This window comes from Sceloporus undulatus, chromosome 4, assembly GCF_019175285.1.
Source record: "Sceloporus undulatus isolate JIND9_A2432 ecotype Alabama chromosome 4, SceUnd_v1.1, whole genome shotgun sequence".
NCBI classification, from domain to species: domain Eukaryota; kingdom Metazoa; phylum Chordata; class Lepidosauria; order Squamata; family Phrynosomatidae; genus Sceloporus; species Sceloporus undulatus.
Genome location: NC_056525.1, coordinates 211,813,782 through 211,834,642, shown reverse-complemented (window position 1 = coordinate 211,834,642; position 20,861 = coordinate 211,813,782). Strand labels below are relative to the sequence as shown.

Below are 20,861 nucleotides of genomic sequence, written 5' to 3'. Positions count from 1 at the left end.
ACCCAGCTCCCTAAGTCATTCCTCATAGGGCATGGTTTCCAGGCCCTATGAGGAATGACTTAGGGAGCTGGGGATGTTTAGCCTGGAGAAGAGAAGGTTAAGTGGTGATATGATTGCTTTTTTTTAATATTTGAAGGGATGTCATATTGAGGAGGGAGCTAGCTTGTATTCTGCAGGACCCGGAACAATGGATGCAAGCTACAGGAAAAGAGATTCCACCTCAACATTAGGAGGAACGTCCTGACAGTAAGGGCTGTTCAACAGTGGAACACACTCCCTCGGAGTGTAGTGGAGTCTATTTCCCTAGAGGTCTTTAAACAGAGGCTGGATGGACATCTGTCGGGGATGCTTTGACTGAGATTTCCTGCATGGCAGGGAGTTGGACTGGATGGCCCTTGTGGTCTCTTCCAACTCTATGATTCTAAGCGTAGTGTCTCCTGTGGACAGACCCCTTTAACAGCTAATGGATGCCATAAATGTAGTAGCAGGGGGCAATAGATAGCATTGCTTTTGCCTAATATGACAAACCCCTATGAGCAGCTGGCTGTTAATAATAATAATAATAATAATAATAATAATAATAATAATAATATATAATAATAAATTTTTATTATATACCGCCCTGTGGCGAACCAATCCGGGCGGTTTACAACATTAAAATAACATACAGCATAAAAACAATATATTTCCCTCCCCCCTTAAAAAGTTATTAAACAACATATCTAATTTAAAACCACAATAACTAGTTAAAATAACAATAAATTAAACAAAATAATACCAACCAATAAACCACTGCAACTTCAGGTCTAAAGAAAAGGGGGCTTTGGAGACATTACTGAGGAGGGGGGAAATCCTGAGATCCTGAGGCCGGGATATTTCAGTCTGGGAAGGCCTGCCTGAAGAGATCCGTCTTGACAGCCTTTTTGAAGCTGTCCAAAGATGTTAATTGACGGATCTCATCCGGCAGGCCGTTCCAGAGCTTGGGGGCGACAACAGAGAAAGCCCTCCAGGAGGTCGCCACAAGCCTCGATTTTTGAGGCTGCAACAAGTTCCTCCCAGAGGACTGGAGAGTGCGGGGAGGATTGTATGGGAAGAGGCGGTCTCTGAGATAGCTTGGACCCAAGCCATTTAGGGCTTTACACATCTGGCAAGGTTGACCTGTAGCAGACCCCCCCCCCCCCCGTCTCAGTCACTATATTCTCTAATAGGGTTTGTTGTTGTTATATGCCTTCAAGTTGTTTCTGACTTATGGCGACCTTATCATGGGGTTTTCTTGGCAAGATTTGTTCAGAGGCGGTTTGCCATTGCTATTCTCTGAGACTGAGAGAGTGTGATTTGCCAAAGGTCACCCAGTGGGTTTTTATGCTCAAGTGGGAAATTGAACCCTGGTCTCAAGTGCCACAGTCCAAGACTCAAACCACTATGCCACTCTGGCTCTCTTAGCAAAGGAAAAACTGGATCCAGCTCCTGTATGTTTAATGATTGTGAGAAGAGGGAATGTCAGCAGGTGTCAATTGTCATGCAACTAGAGTACAAACAACACCTGCTGAAATTCTGTCTTCTCATAACCATTAACCAGGAGCTGTCTTTAGTTTTCATTCTAGCAACTTTATGAACCTGGGTGAAGACTGGGCCATTATTAAGCAGTGAACCCAGGTAAGGCGAAGCTCTGGCCCATGTGGCCTGTCAGCTCACTAAGCCTCTGAATCTGGCCTAGACTGTTCCCAAATTAGAATTCAGCTTGAGGGTGAAGAAAAGGTTTCCCTCCCACATTAAGACATATAGCTATGCTGGATATATATATATATATATATATATATATATATATATATATATATTAGACATACAGCTATATTGGATCACTATAAAAAATACCTAGGGCCAAGTGTTTAGCTGTGGGGTGGGTGGCAAATTTAGGGCTGTACCCCCAGTGAAAATTCTATCCCCCAATTAAATTTTCCTTTAGTCCCCACATTTCTAGCATTGCAGAGAGTGAAACAATGAAAGCAATACATACTGTTGTTGTTGCTTTGTTGTTGTTGTGTTCCTTTAAGTCATTTCTTACTCCTAAGGCAAACCTATTATGGAGTTTTCTTGGCAAGGTTTGCCCAGAGGGGATTTTCCATTGCTTTCCTCTGAGGTTGAGAGAGTGTGACTTGCCCAAGGTCACCCAGTTGGTTTGTGTGGTGGAGTGGGGATTCAAACTGTGATCTCCAGAGTTGTAGTTGAGTGCTCAGCAACTAGACCACACTGGCTCCGATCCATACCTAGAACTCTTATATGTGCTGTATTTGCATTCCCTTGGTAAGCTTGCCTGTGGCACCTTTTTTGATGACAAAATGTATTTCTAAATAACTGAAGTTTTAAATTACTGTAATGCTAGAAATATGGAGACTGGTGTAAAATTTTATTTGGCGGCCAGAATTCCTATGTGAAGTGCAATGCCCTTCTTTTGTGCCTCTCTCCACCATAACTATACTTCAGAGAGCCAGTGTGATGTAGTAGTGTGAGTGCTGAACTACAACTGTGAAGACGGGGTTTGATTCACCACTTGGCCATGAAAACCAACAGAGTGACCTTGGGTGAGTCACAGACTCTGAGCCCAGAAAACCCAGTGATAGGATACCTATATTCTACTAGTAATCCTTTCATACTATACAACAGGGGTAGGCAACCTTTCTGAGCTGGGGGCCGGGTTGCTGTCCCTCAGACAACTGGGGGGGGGGGGGGGCGAAGCCAAAAAATAAATAATTAAATAATTTTTATAAAATTAAATAAATAAATAAACATGGACAAATGTAGGACAAAATTTTCAAATGGAGGACACACAAAACAATTTGCTGATTTTTAAAAAAATGTTAAGATAAATGCATGTTTCTGAGGCTTCTATAGACAATTGCCCCCTCGCGCGAGAGGCCAAAGGCCCCGGTGGCAATCGGCAGCAGGACCAGGCTGGGGCCGGCCCCAAGGCCTCGCCAGGCCGCATCCGGCCCGCGGGCCGCAGGTTGCCTACCCTTGTTATACAATATAGCATTATTATTTCACTTTAACTGCCAGAGTAATATTCAATGGAATCCTGGGATCTGCAGTTTATAGGAAGAACATTTAAAGTGAAACCACAGTGTTATAATTGTGTAGTTTGAAAGGGCCCCTAAGATGTGGGGATTTGGGAGGGTCTTTGGGCCAATGCATATTTGTGTGAGTTAACACAACTACATATATATGCATGCATGCAGTTCTTTTTTTTCTTTTAAAACCTATTTACTTGCAAGGCCCTCCAAATAAGATTTTAAAAATAACATTGATGAACAATGAACACCATATAAAAATGAACACAAAGAATGAACAAATGGGCACAGACTCAGAAAAGAATAAGATGATGAAACAAAATGTAATTCTGACAAAGGTCCATGAGCCAAAGAAAGGATGATATTTTGGAAATCATGGAGACTGATGGACTATGCATAGATTATGATATTCATTTGCAAGATGTAGATTAACATTAAAGATGTATATTAACACTATATTAACATTAACAAGTTGGACTATGACCAAGATTAGAGTCTTGGCTTGGCCATGTAAACCCATCGGGTGATCTTGGGCAAGTCACACTCTCTCAGCCACAGAAAATGGCAATTGCAAACTTGCTGACAAACCCCATGATAGGTTTGTCTTAGGGTTTCCATAAGTCAGAAATGACTTGAAGGCACATAACAACAAGGGTGATATTAACACTAAGCTAAAGGTATGCAATGGAACATAAAACAGGCTCACATGCTTGAAGAAATTTTGTACTGGAGGCTGTAATGATTTGAAGTGCACAAAAGAAAAGGGGGAAAAACATTTCCAGTGTCATAATTCTTGAATGAAGTATCAGCCTGATCAGCCAACACAAGACCTTACATGTTGTTCAGCTAACAGTTTTTGATATTAGTCTGGCAACATATGGCAAAGTTGGGGGGGGGGGGTAGAGGATAGGACAGAAACATTGGATGAGCAGCTGTCCAGAACAGATGCCTTTCCCTTCCATTGATGGACCCAGCCCATATATGAGATTTAACTCATCTTGACAACAAATCTAAACAGGAAAGTGGTTCTTGCAAACAGTTGATTTTGCTGAAATGATTCACGTCAGAGATATGTGAGTTAATCTGACACTTGGCTTCTAGTAACTACTCCTATTTCAGCTTTCATTGTCTCAAACTACATTACCTGAGAAAGAAGTTTTCTAGTATGCGATAGACTCAAGCCCAGCTGTGGCATGTTGTCACTAGGCAGGTCAGCAAGCATGCAATGAACACAATGTGGCACACAGAGTTTAATGAGCTGGAGCGCTCTGTCGCATTGTAGTTTTGGTCTCTGAGAGGTGCTTTGAATGGCAGGTTTATTTTGTTCTCCACTGGCTCTTTTATTAGAGTACTGCTACAGCTTTATGCCTAACTGCATGAGCAGTGGAGTAGTTCAGACAGTGTTTAATGGGATGTCTGCTTTTCAATCTGTTGGTACAGAGCAGAAAAAGTAAATTAATGGGTGTAGGTAACATTTAAAGGGAGTCAGGCATAGTATAGTGGTTTGCATGTTTGACTAAGACACTGGAGACCAGGGTTCAATTCTCTGCTCGGCCATGAAACCCACCAGTTGACCTTAGGGGAAGGCAATGGCAAACATCCTCAACAAATATTGTCAAGAAAACCCCAGGATTGAAGCATCATTTTGAGGGGACTCAATACATTTATGACACATAGGCATCCCACATAGATCCCAGGGTGCCATTCCATACGTAATTATCTCATAAAGGATACAAGAAAAAAATCTGTTTTAATTCTGAAATTATATTTTCAATATTTCTAAAAACCTTTAATGGGTTTTTCTATCTTTTCCTAAATATATATATTTTTTGTATTCAGCAAGAAGAGACATGCTTGTTGACTATCCTTAGTTTGTGGCTTAAGGCAATTTGTCAGATGTTTTGAACTCTGCAGAGGACTGGTGGAGACATCAATGTTAAAATAAAGAAATAATGAGCACCATGTAACTTTCTGATTGGTCCTAAAATAGATTTGAGGTTTTTTTAAAAAAACCAATGGACTAATGTAGTTGCAAGAGATTGTAAACTGAGCAGTTATTTAAAATCTTTATTTTTAGGTTTTTTAAAAATCCCCAAATCACAAATTAGGCTGCATCTGCACTGCAAAATTAATGCAGTTTGATACCACTTTAACTGCCATGGCTCATTGCTCTGGAATTATGGGATTTGTAGTTTGTTGTAGCACTAGATCACTGTCAGAGAAAGATAAATAACTCACAAAACTACAAATCCCAGAATTCCTTAGCATTCAACCATTGCAGTTAGTGTCAAACTACATTATCTCTGCAGTTCAGATTAGACCTTCTATGGTTCAGTTCTATGCACCTGGTAATTGCTCATCACTGTAGCATTTGAAAAGACCTGCACATTGAAAATCATGTGTGCACAGGCCAAAGTCATGGAGTTATTTCCTACATCTGTTGCATGATCTTTGCTGCACAATCTTGTGTTTGAAATCTGCATTTTATGATGGCAGGTGTTTTTAAATATTCCATGCATGGTAGATATGGTAGGCATTTGATGGAGTCACAGGCAGAGAAGGTGGTGGTTAGGAGGGGAACAAATGTAGAAGGGTCCTATTGCATTCATGACCTTTTGTAAATTACATGTATCTGGTTGTCCATAGCGGGAAAAGATTATGAAACTAGGATGTTTCTCAGATTAAGCATTTACTGTTTTTATGTATGTATATTCTTAAACTGCTCAGGGCAGCCTAAATGTGGTTATTCATTGGTATTAAAATGTTTGCTATACAAAGGCTGCTGTCATATGGCAGAATTAATACAGTTCAGCTTGATGCCATGGAGCTGAGTTTTGTAGATTTGTGAGTATTTAACCTTCTCTGTCAGAGAGCTCTGGCACAGCAAACTACAAATCCCAGGATTTCATAGGATGGAGCCATGACAGTTAAAGTGGTGTCAAACTATATTAATTCTGCAGGGTGGCAGCAACCTATCTGTCCATTTTCAAAGAAGAGGGACATCCCAGGGAAGTAGTACACAGTCTATTTTTAGCGGATAATAAGAAAGTCCTGGAGACTTCATTTGATTGTCCTGTTTGATATCTTTGTAAGTACTGGAAACAAATGTTCTGGAAAGAAACATACTTCTGCAAGCTGAGAGCACACCTATTAATCCTGCCTTTGATCGCTCCACAAAAGGACAGCTACACTGCAAGGATGATTCAGATAGTCTACGTACAGGTCTTTCATCTGTCTCATTTTCTTTAAATTCCCTACCCACTTATTTAATGATCTGCTGTTGCCCTCTGGTGATCAGAAAGGATTTTACAATCTTTAAAAAAAATAGTGTGAAATCAGATTAGACCCACTGAATTTGTGTATGTGTGTTTTATAGTGGCTATTAATACACACAACAATGATTATGTGTTTATTTTTATTAGCAAAATCTGCATGCTTAAATAATTTCTCAGATGTTTTCTGGAATGGGTTGACTTGTGGGCTGACTCATAAATTGATAAGCTGGCTCATCAATTGTTTAGTGTTTAAAACTGCCTTTCCTAGTTTAGTCCTTTTAGAGGTTTTGAATTATAGGAATATAGAAAACTGGGTTCTACCAAACTGGACCATTAGCCTATCTAGTCCCATTTGGTCACCTTAGACTATCATAAGATCTCTAGGATTTCAGACAAGATTCCCCCCATCCCACAGCCCTCCCTGGAGAGTCTGGCATTACTTGGTGGTCTCCCATTCAAATATCAATAAGGCATGGCTCTGCTTAGTTTGTGTCCAAGCAACATCAGAGTGTGGCCAAAATGGCAAAAGTTATTAATGCATAAGAACACAAAAGCTAGCAAAAGCTGAAGCAGGAAACTTTCTTTGGCAGAATTTTCAATTACTGTATGTGAGTTCCCCACCAATAATAGTATAATAGGAATTTATGTTTGTCATCTCATCAGCCATTTGTGAGAATTTTAAAAGAGATGCTTCCTCAGGTGTTGAAATATATCTGTTGTCATAGCATGTGATTTCACACATGCGCGCGTGCGCGCGCACACACAGACATTGCATTTAGGATACTTTGTTTTGTGATTGGTCGTTGGAACATAATAATAATAATAATAAAAATAAACTGTTTATTTGTATCCCGCTTTTCCTTTGCAGATCAAAGTGGGTTACAGCAAGTACAACAGTGTACAAATTTTACAACAGTATTCATATATAAAAGCGCAAACAATGCAATAACATAATTTGTGCATTTGTTTCATGACACACACATATTTCAGAAAATATCATTTTGAGGATTTATTACAGGGAATTACGTTCCCTTTGATAGCCAAAAACCTGTTAGTGGCTTGTACAAGTGTAAGTCCACCTTATGCTTGTAATTGTTTTTTTCCCCATTGAAGACATTGTAGACATTCTCTAGCATTCTCCTATTCCCTCTTCAATGTCCAAAGCTCCCCCAGGAGTCATTGCTTTGCTGCCATTCCATTGCTGGTATAGAGCAGAGAGGATCAGAAATTTGGAGCAGGACTGATTACTGTTGGAGGATTAGCCTCAATGCTTGTTTTGTAGATCTATGGCCCATTACAGACCGCCCAAAAGGGGCGGTCTCGGGCCGCTGCCGGTTGCAGCGCGGAGGAGTTGCAGCAGCCAAACTGTGCGACTCCTCCACGCTGCAAAGAAGAAGCGCAAAAACTGCGCTCCTTCTGGCAACCCGGAAGAGACGCTGCAAGTGCCAAAGCGTGCACTCGCGCGTCACTTTCGGGGTGCGACGTGTAGATGCACAGCGTCCGCTATGTCAATATGGAGGCGGCCGTGTGGAAAGGCCGCTGCCATTTGTTACGGACTCTGTCCGTAATAGGTGTAGGGGCGTCTGGAAGAGACACCCCTTTTTGTAACCCGCCTATGTTTTCTTTCCTTGAGAAGGGAGTGTCTTCTAGCAGGAACATTGATGTATATTTCTATGGACATTTGGTCAGTGCTGCTTGTGAAGAGGTCACTTCCCATACCCCTCCTTTCTCTAGTGGTCAATAAAGTTTATTGCTCTTTGTTGTCTGTCCTCTTCCTCTCTCTGCTCTCATCAAGCATGGATGCAGAAACTAGGTTATGATGCTGAAGATGTTTTTTCTTCTTACACACATGAGAGTCAGCTCTAGGGACTCTTATACCAAGCATAGTTTTTTCTACTGATTTGATGCAGCAATAAAGTAAGTTTCTTTTTACAGTATCCCTTTCTAATGTGCGGATCTGAGATCCATGCCCTTGAATATATGTGGATGGGCAACCTCTGCTATTTGCAATGATATGTGCGCCTGGCGCATGCGTCCTTGCCACATGCACAAGGGCACACTCCATTCAAGCCTATGGGGCTTAAATAAGTGTGAGCCTCCATTAGATCCCTGCGAAAATGAGGGGCCAACTGTACCTGCCAATGTACAATGTATTTACCAGAAGCTCAGATCTGGCAAAAAACATGTTGATTGAGAGTATAATCTTTCAGGGCTACATACCAGCAGTATGCCAGCAAGTTGGTTAGGGCTACCCTTTTCCTCTTTGCCTTGTTAGTATACCCAACATCCCCCTGCTGTATATGGGAATTTCATATTTTCATATCTGGACACAGGCATGTTCTCAAGAGGTCACAATGACCTTTGGAACATGAGGAAGCTTTTCCACGGGAAGGGCCTATTTACCTGAAGACATGTGAAGGACTCAAGTAATACCATGGTAGAGGTTAAATTGGTTTGCTGATTGCTCCGTCCTTCCCCCAGGCTTTCTGTATATCCCCTTGCATGAGAAACAAAGGTGAAGGTAAGACCAGACATCCTGTTTATACCCTGTCCATCTATCTTGCAATTGTCCTACATCCAATCTCTGTTTTTTTAATCTGAAGTTAAAACCATCTACTTGCCTTTTTTGTCAGTTCCCCGAGAAAGCACTCAAACTCTTTTTTTACTTCATGTGGGAATGTTTGGTACCCCTTGAAGCTAGGTTATCAGATATAAATATCAGCCCCAGCTCTAGCCTTGTGTGTGCACAGAGAGCCTCTTCCACTCGTTACCTTCTGGTGCTGTCTTCAGCCACATCTTGCTTTCCATGGATTCTTCTTTAGGACTGGTAAGCCCCAGCTATCCAATTTCTGTCCTAAGTATTGGAGAATCAGGCTCCAAACCAAGTTGGGAATCTCATTCATAGCCTTATTGAATAGCTTGTGATTCCCTCATAGGCCCTAAACCGGCCTGGGCCCGAAAGTAGGGATAGATAGGGCTGAGCGGTTACATGCGCTCAGCCCTACTCTCGCCGCCCGTGTGCCATCTTGGGGTGTGCCCATCCATAGGGGGTGCACCATGATGATGCACGGGCATCAGAGCGCCCAAACGGCGCTGGACAGAAGGGGTGTCATCATGGCTCGCATGCTCCACAATGGCACCCCTTCCAGGAAGCTGCTTACAGCAGCTTCTTTTTGCTCCCAAGAGGGAGTGAATCATTGCTGTGGCATGCAGTTACCGTGGCAATGATCCAGGGCAGAAAGGGACAGCATCTTGCCGCCCCTTCCTGCCTGTCTGTCGAGCCCCTTAGTTTCTCTTTTCTCATTCCAAGAACCTTTCTTATAATACAGTATTGACTGTGGAAACCCCATTTACTTTGGGCAGAGGCCCTGAGCAGTACATAACTTTATTTTGAGCAATATGTGCTTATTTAAACAGCAAGATACAAATTTAAATGATAAAATAGCGAGATGCAAATAAACAAGGTTTTGTATGTAGTGTCACAGTGCAGCTATGTATCTAAATGTGTACCCTCATCAATTACAGTTGGCCCTTCTTATACACGGATTCAAGCATACACGGTTTGAAAATGTTCAAAAAAAGTGTAAATTTCAAATATCAAACCTTGATGTTCCATTTTTTATAAGGGACACCATTTTGCTATGTCATTATATTTAATGGGACTTGAGCATACATGGATTTTGTTATCCACGGGGGATCTTGGAACCAAACTCCAGCGTATAATAAGGTTCCACTGTATAATTATTCATTTATTTAATCTATAACTCTGCCTTTCTGCCAACATAGGAATTCAAGGCTGCCAATAATAACAACATATATATTTAAGACAAAGTCTTAAAAATATTTATCTGATATTTATCTGATATTTGATTAGATAGTGGATGTTGATGTTTTAATTGTTGCCTGTTTTTTAACTAATTCTATTTTTTATTACTACCTACTGTTTATATGTATTTTGTAGATTGTACACCATTGGCAGGTTTTATTTTTTTATTGATTGATTATCAGTATGTACAATGCTGTGTACATTTACAGGCTATAGAAATAAACAACAACAACAACAACAAAAACAACACAAAAGCAAATTTACACAAATAAAAGAAAAAAGGCAACAAGGAAAGACAACACCAGCCCACAACAAGCTAGAGCCCCTTCAGTAGCAGAACAGCCCACATGCCAAAAGTCTGTTAGAATTTAAGACATTTCACATTTTTGGACCGGGATGCCTAAAACCTGTTTAAGCCCCCAAAGTAGCTTTTCCAAGCTCTGGGCCTTACAGAACAAAAAGATGTCTGTTTGTCAGCAGAAGGAAATCAAAGTGGCTAACTGAAGCGGTATTGACCTAGACGGGCCAATTTTTGATGCCAATGAAAATAGTTCATTTTCTTTTTTTGTTTTTTGACATCTGTCACATTGGGGAAAAGATTTAGATAAGAAAACAAGACCACTTCTTTTTCAGTTCACAGAACCCCAATTCTTTATTAATCACAGCTTGCTCACAATGACATACAGAAAAGTAGCACTAATGAAGAGTAGAATATGCAGGCAGCAATTTCCAGAAGGGTTTAAGACAACTTCCAACTGGCAGCAATTTGGGGGACAATGTAAGTATTGATTTTGGCGAGACTTGACTTGGCACAAGCACCTGGCTAGTCACCCCTGCTGCTTCTGTCCTCCTCACTCTAGGCATCTTTTTAAAACCAGGCAGAACAGACTAACACTGGAGAGCCAAAGTCAGCAGGATTACAACCAGCTGATTCAGTCCCGATGAAAAATACTACACACAGCATCATATATCATAAGGAAATAGAGCAGCTTAAGGCTGGAAGCCTACCCGCAAAGATCCACTTCTTTGTCCCCACTGATTTCAGCCATTGTGGATAGGACTATGGCCTAAGATAAACAGAACAAATCACACTATCTATACCTATTAGTTCCTTGACTCAAATTTATGAATTGCTCTAGCAGTGAATTTTAAGCGGGCAAATTTGATCCATTTTCAAACTGAAATTTTTAAAAAGGAGTATTTCTTTTGGCCCAGATACAATTGCTCATTCTCAAGGCTTGTCATTTCTTTCAATGAATGAATGAATGAATGAAAGAAAGAAAGAAAGAAAGAAAGAAAGAAAATCCAAAATTGCTTCCTTTTACCTCTTTGTCAATAAAATTTGTTTTTGAAACAGAGAAGCAATTTTTTTTGAAGGCAGAAGAAATGCTTACTTTGAATACCAATTTACAACACTATGTATATTTACTGAGAAATAAGTCCCTCTCGGTTTAGTAAGGCATATTTTTTTTATAAGCCTTTAGATGACAATCCTCTATGCACATACCAGAGTGTAAGTTCCATTGAACTCAGTGGGACTTCTCCAGGGACACACTGCAGAAGTGAAATGCAATCCTTTTTTCTTTTTCTTTTGGGAAAGAATAGAACCACAGCTATCCATAAATTATGACTGCTTAATATTTTAAAGCCCTATCTCCAAGATCACTGTCAAGCCACAATGCCTGTAATTTGCTTATTATCTTAAGGAAGTATATTGATTTGCAAAGCTTTCTAGGACATTAGGTGAAGACTGGACTTTAGCACCATAGACCTTCTTTACTGGCTTGGTTGTTCAGTTGGAATGAATATCGCTCAGTTTGGATTTTGCTGCAGGGAACTTCATAGCAAAGTTCTAACAAATTCAACTGAACGGAAAGAGAGACAACATCAAAAGCCTGTTACAGGACATGTAAAGATTATGAAATAACTTGCATAATGCAATACTTGTATTTTTTAACAAAAATGTAAGTATTTACAAAATAAGATCCAAGTTTTATTTTTAAACATCAAGCAAATCATTCTGCAAAGACTGCATTGTTTTATTTTTTGTTTTGTTTTTAATTGAGTTCTCGATTCTTTTTTTTTTTAAACCATGTCATACATTTCCCATACTAGTATCTCATGATTTGTAATAATATAGGCAGGGGAGTTTAGGGAATGATGGGAACTGATCCCACTCTCTCCACTGCTAGGCTCAGCCAGACAGTTCCACCTGGAGCTCCTTGTTTCGGCGGACTTCTGCAGCATGCCTCTCCTGTGGGGTTGGGGAGAATCAAGAATAAATACATTTAACATTATGTTCCCTGTCATTTTTCAGAAAAGCACAGCAAAACAAAAACTGGGGAGGGGGGAGTGCATTTGGTTTCATGTATCCTCATGATGAAAGGGCAGAGTCTTGGAAGTTATTGCTTAGACTTCATCTCCTAGTATCATCTGGTCATCTTAGCCATTGATTACTTAATTTCTCCTGAATGCACACAAAAATAATTTTCCAGATTTTATGCTAAATGTTCAAAGGTTGACAAAGTCCCTATGCACAGGAATGCAAATCTCTCTTTCATCCTCTCTCTTTCTCCTTCACTGCATCAAACCTTTGGGACCTCTGGAGTTTTGGAGAATGCATGAACAAGGCTAAGACCTTTCCCATAGTGTCAGGTTTGTAGACATCCAGCGACTCAGAGCACAATTTGAAAAGTGATTCTTTTGGATTGATGATCCTAGAAATAGCCAAGTTGGCTGAAGGATTCTGGGAGATATAGGCCCTGTAGAGATGGGCAGGAAGGGGCGTTGAGACGCCGCCCCTTTCTGCCCCGGATCGTTGCCATGGCAACCTCACGAGTGCGACAACGATCCGCTCCAAAAAGGAGCTGCAAAATGCAGCTCCTCTCCTTGCCACTGCCAAGGCGCCATTAGCACCCTGGAGTGGCATGGTGACATCTCTTGTGTGCCACACCGTTTGGATGTGGCACACAAGGCATGTCATCAGCGCACATGCTATCTGAATGTGCATGTGCCAAAATGGTGCTGGGGGAGTGCGGAGTATGCGGACGGTCTGCTCTTCTGAGTCCTAATTTTGGCCGCAGGCCACAGCAAAGCAGTGGTCTGTACTGGGCCATAGTAAAAAATTGAATTTACCCAAGTTATGATCCAGATAGGTATAATTGGGTAGGATTGGGGTGGGTCCCAATCCTTCTTTCACAACATGCAAAATCTTCACAGGCTTGCCATTTTGGGGGTCCATCTAAAAGAAGGTTATGACTTTTTGGATCATCCAAAATTACTTCTAGGCAGGCAGATGGGAGCATGTTCTGAAGCTTGAGTGCATGCCCATCACTTTGGATCTCTTTTATACTACTTTTTGGGCAAATAGGGGAGTGGACATTCCCCTCCCCCCCAAAATCCAACAATGACACAACAACAAACAAACCAAAAAACTTTTTATGGCCAAAAACCGGCCTGGGGGACCAAAGTTACATGGAGATGACAATACACATCCCAGTGGTTTCAGGGTTATGAATGGCCCTTTTTTTTTTAGGTAAACCTTTTCCCATATTTGATCAGTTTTCAGAGATGGATAGACAAGGTCCACAAGGGGGCAAAAATGGCTTCCAGGCCTGCAGAGGTAGCCTGTTTCTGAACTCCTCCTTTTCTCTTCCACTTCTGCCACCACCCTCCTCCTCCCTGTCTCAACTTAGTTACCTTCTCCTGAAGGCGTTCAATAAGAGCAGCTAGGTTAGCTTCACGGTTTTCTTTGATCTGTTCCATTTTCAGTATCAGTTTTTCCTCTGCCATTTTGCTGAAGTTATTGTTCTCCTCCAAAGCCTTCTGAAGAACTTCTCGTTCATGTTCCCTCTTTTCTGCCAGTTGTTTCAGCACCTGGGCCTCCTGGGACTATGGAGTATGGAAATAAAAGAGAACCAGAGGTGTGCTCAGTTTAAAAAAGCATTCAGGCAAGTTTGAAAGAACAGTTTATCTCAAGTGATTGGAACCAGTGGAGACCAAGGGCGCCCAGAGGTGTAGCTGGGGTGGTGGTGGACAAAAATAATAGAATAATAGACTCATAGGTTGGAAGAGACCACAAGGGCCATCTACTCCAATCTTGTCATGCAAGTACTGTATATATTCATGTATAAGTCCAGAAATTTTAGTCAAAAATTTGACCCCAAAAAAAACTGAGCCGACTTATTCATGGGTCAATGTAAGCACTACACTTCACCTCTTATTTACAAAATGGAACCATCCCCTAGTGAATGGCAAGAGTGTCATCTGTCCTTGAAGCAATGACCCCCCCCCAATACTCTCATCCATCCAGCCTTTAGTACGGTCGGCCCTTCTTATACACAGATTTTGTATAAACGGATTCAAACATACATGGTTTGAAAATGTTCCAAAAAAGTATAAATTTCAAATATCAAACCTTGATTTTCCATTTTTTATACAAGACACCATTTTGCTATGTCATTATATTTAATGGGACTTAAGCATACACTGATTTTGTAATACACAAGGGATCTTGGAACCAAATCCCAGTGTATAACAAGGGTCCACTGCATAAGTGCAAACAGTTATGCCTGCTGGAATTTTGTAAGTTCTTTGGCTCTGTTTTCCTTTGCTTCATCCTTTAGATACTTTGTTATATGCCCCTTTTACCCTCAACTTATCCAAGAGTCCTATCAAAATCCATAATTTTGGCCCCCAAAGCTCCCCTTGATTTATACATGAAGTCAACTTATAATCAAGTATATATGGTACTCCTGAGAGACAGTCATCACATCTCTGTCCAAAGACTTCCAAAGAATCCACCATCCTCTGAGATAGTAGGGGGTGATGACATTGCCTACCAAATATGAATTCTGACCCCCCCCCTACGAACTTTTCTATACCCAAATGTCTAGCATTGCAGAGAGTGACACGTTCAAAATTGATCATAGCTAGAACTATTCCATTTACTGTGTTCACATTCCCTTTATCATGTTGCCTGTCCCTTTTCTTTGGATGCCTAAACTGTACTCGACTTTTAACTGAAACTTTAAGTTAATGTAGTGCTAGAGGTTTGGAGGACAGAATTTATGGGAGGGCAGAATTCCTTTTGGGAGGCAATGTCACGCTCAGTGGCATCACTAGCTTTGGGCTCACCTGATGCAGTAACTCAAGGTGTCACCCCCCCCATTGACTTTCTCCCATACCACACCCTACAGAATGCTTAGTAATCCTTTTTGTACTAATGTTATTTATAAATCATAATTCCAATATATCATTGAATATAATAGCAATAGCTGTGACATAAGCAACTAGCAAAATTCAAACGATCCTTTTAAAGTCCAATATCATGCACACAGCCTAAATGTATTGTTTAATGTAAAAATTTGTGAAAATTTGGTAAGATGTGATATTTTAATTTTTTTTAAAGAAATATATTTTCATTTAATTTTTTTTTAAAATTCTAAACCACAACACAAAAAGCAGACTTCTGACTTTGAAAAATTGATTGTTAAAAATCTTAAACAGTATAAGGGCACTTTAATCTATTAAAAGGTAAATTATTGCTCTCAGAGGTAATTTACCTTCATGAGAGGCAATTTAACTCCCCCCCCCCCAAATGATGATCCAGAAATCTGTAAAGGTCAAGGGTGGTGGGAAACAAAAGGCATACTTTGCTCATCCTTGCTTTAGATATTTTCAGAATGTGTGAGAAATATGGAACTCGAATAAGGCTGGTGCTGATGAACCCTCCTTAAATATTCTGTTATTATATTTTTCCTCTAAACCTCATGAGCTTTTGTGTATTTATATTGTGTAAGCTGTGTATTTATATTTAGGTCAAGTTGTTTTTAACAGCATGTTTGTTTACATTGCTAAAAATGGCCTCAAGAAATCAAGACTTTAATATGTCTTAATGTTTTGAACATTTGTTTTGTTTTGTTTTAAAAAATTGGCTTCAGACCACCAATTTACAGAAAATTATCCTTCTTAACTATCATTTTAAACTAATGAGCAGGAATGTGTTTATAAATAATGGATATTTTAGTGGTAGTGTGATGTCTTTTTTATGGCCAATTGAAAATCTCAAAGCTATGACCTAATTTTTGAATTTTAAACAGTTCTGCTTCAGGTTGGATGTTGCTAAACCAAATGTTTTAAAAAGGAAGGGGGGGGGGGGGATGAGGTAGTAAAGACCATGATGGAATTTTCCTTTGGTGATTTAGGAAGAACTGGACTTTGTAGACAGGATAAATTAGACATGATGCTTATTCTGTACATCTATCTATATCTATATCTATATCTATATCTATGGCCCTGTCCAGATTGGCCTTTAAGTATGTTCTGGCGATGTACTAGGGTTGCCTTGGGGCATTGCTTATATACGCCCCGCAACCCTAGTATGTCGCCAGGATGTCAAAATGGTGGCGCCCTGTCTACATGGCCACCGCCATTTTGACGTAAAGGCTGTATCGCGTCCAAACGGCACAGCGGTTACATCTTTCAGAAGGAGCTCCATTTTGGAGTTCCTTCTGCCATGCATATTGCTGGCGTGACCTTTAAATCGAGTGGCCTCTTTCTCCCTTTCCCCGCCGCTGTTGGGGTGTCCTTGGGGCATGAAGCCCCAAGGACACCCCTTTCCAGGCCGTGGGGAAGCAGCATTTTGTCGCTTCCCCAAGGTCAGGAAAAGCGGTGGATCAGTGCCTCTGGGGCTGCCGCTGTGGCAGCTGAGGCCCCGATCCGTCGGGGAAAGGGGCGGTCTGTATCCTGCCACTATCTATCTATCTATCTATCTATCTATCTATCTATTGGTCACATAAATTGTAGCTGCAGGGCAAGCCGGGTAGCCTTGGGATCACATCTTGGAAATGAACCTGCTCCAACCCAAGAAGATTAGATTGCCTACGGTGACCCAGATGACCTTCTCCTCAGCTGCTCCTAGGCTCTGGAATGACCTGCCGGATGAGATCCGCCTTATTACCATCTTGAAAGCCTTTAAAAAGGTGGTCAAGATGGATCTCCTTTCCAGACTAGCCTTTTTTACACTAGCCTAAATGAACTGAGCCATTTTTTAATCTCCATATTCAGCAAGGCCTGCTGTGACATTATCATGTAGAGGAGGCAGTAAAGTGTCTTTACTATCAGGGCCAATGCACATCCAAACATTCTTGCTAGTGTCCTGATACACATCTTCACAGTTTACTACGAGGGTTCTTTAACACCTCTGCTATGTAGCCAAGTATCTGTAAAGTTGCACAGTGTAGACCATAATGTAGAGTCCATGCCATGCACTTGTCATCAGATGCATGGCATATAATAATAGATGTTCAGGTATATATGCAGTGTGTACATGGTTTAGGACAGAATGAAGGTAAAGTCAAAATTTGTGTATGGACAATGTTCTTAATGTTGGCATCACCCGGTGCAGTGCTGGGGTGGTGGCCTGCCCTGCCACACCTTGGCCAACTGTGAAAACCAGCCATGAACTAGCCAAGTCACTGGCAAATGTGGGAGGGGTAGGTGCATGTGCACTTGTTCATCCTTCCCTGTTGGAAGTGAGCAAGTCAAGGCACTGGGGAATCATGCTCCTCCTTCCTTCTCTGCTGCCTTGTCTCCTATAGCTTAGAGAACCAGGGCAGCAGAGAAGGGGTGAGTCCCGGAAGCAGCACTGCCTCCCCTCAAAGAAGGAAGAAGACTCAACCAGGTGTCACCCCTATTCTCAGGTGTCACCCTCTGCAGTCTATACCTCCTAGTAACACCACCATGTATGGTCAAATGTTAATGATTCCCTAAGGTGCAACAGAACCTCCATGGTTTTAGCCATAATTTTTGTCAGGATGTTTGTGCTATTGCCAACAGTTTTTTTTAAAAAAATAGCCAGTGTTAATAATATAGGCCCAGTACAGACTGCCCTGTTTTGCTCCGGGCTGGGGGCAGGGCAGCCTCACTGGGAGCCCTGTGGCCCCAATCTGGAGTTTTTCCAGGCAACCTTATTATGTGTCCAGGCCGGCGCAAAGTGTATTGAGCCACACCAGACAGTCTGTTGAGGAAGTATTTGGGCCAGTTTCTTTTGATGCGCTATGCCAGTGGTTTAACCTTACCAGGATTGCTTAGCAATGGGAAGGGAAGAAAGACAAAATATTGTTGTAGTCCCAGTTATAGTAATGCCATTGAATCATTGCTGAATAGGGAGCCAGCACTTATGTAAATATCTTTATTTTAATAGGTCTAGTCTAGTTGAGGCTACCATAGGAATAATAATAATAATAATAATCTGCCAGCTCCAATCAGCCTATTTTTCCAGTATTTTGTTCCTTCATGGCTGCTGCACTCTTAGCCTTTTCATTCTTCCTGTCACTGTCTACTCTGGTATATTTATGCTGGTATGGTGCACTAAGAATATGAACCAGTGTTTAAGAGAAATGGGTGTACCAGAACATTTGATTATCCTGAGGTATAAGTATATATTCTGGACAAGAAGCTGCTATTAGGAGAGAATACAGAGAAACGGAATGGTTTCCAGTTTGCAAGGGGTGCTGGCACCTTATCTCTTTAAGTTATACACAACTCATATTATGCAAAAAAGTAGGATTAGATATGGAGTAAAATTGGGGGAAGGAACACCAACAATTTATGATATGCAGATGGCAGCATATTACCAGCAGAAAATAACAAAGACCTGGAACAGCTACTGATGACAGTTAGAGGTCAGTGCAAAAGCAGAGTTACAGTTGTACATTAACAAAACAAACACAATGACCACAGATGATTTCTATGTCACTGGGAAAGATTTCACATTTCTTTTTCTTTAGATATGCTTTATCATTTTGAGATCCTTGAACTTAAGAGGAAAAGGAGATTAATGTGGATATTAGAATACTCTTGTAATATTTTTAATTTGCTGTTAAGGAGGAGGCAGACTTCCTGCCTTCCCCACACTGCCTTGTTTTAATGTCTTGTTTTGTTTAGCATATAGCATTCACAGACCAGAAAAGGAGAATGGGGAGAGGCTGCCCAGTTCCTGTATTAAGGAAGACTTTTGGCTATGACTGCATGGGAGTCTCTTTTTCACAGAATCATTCTGGTAAATGACATTAACCAGTACAAGATTCATGGCATTCAGTGAATAGCTGACAGCATGAATCTTAAAAAAGAGTGATAATTATCCTCCATTCCATGGGATGTTAAACAGCAGGGACTTGCCCAATTATATTTCACACAAATACAAATCCATTAGCAGGATCACATCTAATTTTTGTGCCTTAATCCTAAAACAATTAGGAATATGCCTCCCTTTGGAATTCTACTGTGCAACTTGATCTTGGGCTTTAAGACCTTGGAAGCTGGTATTGGTTAGTTTCCCTTTCAGTAGTAGCTAATATTTGGAGCTCTGTTATTAGACAGATATCATCCTATTAATTCTGTTATTCATCCTCAGGAAGTAGCAGACACGTTTCTTTGGTCACTGTGCTTTTGGATTTGGAGGAATTATTTTCATAACTATGATGCCTGAAAAAGGAGAGGGGTGGCAGAATAATATACCAGTGTGAAGATCACTATATTTAACTGGCATTGCCTCAACATGGGATCAACCATTCAAAGCAGGACAAAAAACAAAAATATTGTGCCATCCTAGAGATGGGATTTGTTGAGTGACAAAAGACAACATATTATATGAACATATCAGATGTCAAAGAACTGATTTGATTTTGTTGTTGTTATCAGCTATCAAGTCAGGCTTATGGTGGCCCTACGAGTGAGAGACATCCAGCAAGCCCAGTCATCATCAGCCCTACTCAGGTCTTGCAAGCTCAAGGCTGTGGCATCCTTGAGTGAATCATTCCATCTGCCTTCTTCTTTTCTTACTGCTTGCCAAAGAAGTAATTATAGGGATGATATCACTTGTACTTTATGGCAAGCAAAGACTGTTTTAAGTCAAGCAGATTGTTGGCAAGTGACTGGCTGCTGAGAAAGGGGCTTTTAATGGGAGGATGCTGTACTTTATCTTTTGTTTTCCTAATGTCTTTTAAGACTGTTTTTTTTTATTTACCTGCTGTCCTAACATAAGCATCTCTTTAATTCTATTTTAACATTAAAACATAGTGTGTCTTTATATGTGTTTTTTAATCATGTTGCAAGCAGGATAAAAATGCAAAGTAGTGAGCTGATGCAGGTTTGGTTAAGCTTGGCTTGCATGTTCCTCTCATTCCCTTTCCTCCTCTGGTATATATATATATTTTGATTAAACACAGCTTGCCATTTTGTCTGAACTAACAGAGGGCACATTCCCACTATGATTCAAAGTGAATCACTGATCGGTTTCGATCCTACTTTGATTGATTTCTGTGGCAATAAAACAAGGCAAACGCAAAACACCTGTTTTTTTCCAGAAACTAGTTTCCTTGCAGTTCTTTTGAAAATAATTGATACTGAAGTGTGTTCAACAAGTGGGAATGACGGATCTGACCCGCATCATTCTGGAGGGGAGGGACTAATGGCAGAGAGGTGTTTGCCATCTCTTCTCAGTTTTTGATAGATCCATCCCAACCCCCCAACCCCACCCCACATTGCTGGCTTTGTGCTTGTGGTGTGACCTATTGGCGCATGATTTTTTAAAAAAAATTATAGAAGATTTTAATGATTGGTTTTGCAACTACTTGCCTCACTGATTGCAAGTAATTGCAAAATCATTCAATCAAATCTTCTATGAAT

At 40.7% G+C, this 20,861-nt stretch overlaps 1 protein-coding gene across 1 annotated transcript in view; it reads right to left on the bottom strand.

Moving 5' to 3' along the window:
* Positions 1–10,398: 10,398 nt before the first annotated feature.
* The window catches only part of STMN2 (stathmin 2), a 45,620-nt gene continuing 35,157 nt past the window's right edge, over positions 10,399–20,861 (bottom strand). The window contains exons 4-5 of the mRNA XM_042465557.1: positions 13,869–14,060; positions 10,399–12,423 (exon numbers count right to left, since the gene is read on the bottom strand). Of these exons, the coding sequence (XP_042321491.1) occupies positions 12,364–12,423; positions 13,869–14,060 (252 nt within the window). The 3' untranslated portion in view covers positions 10,399–12,363. The remainder of the gene's footprint in view (positions 12,424–13,868; positions 14,061–20,861) is intronic.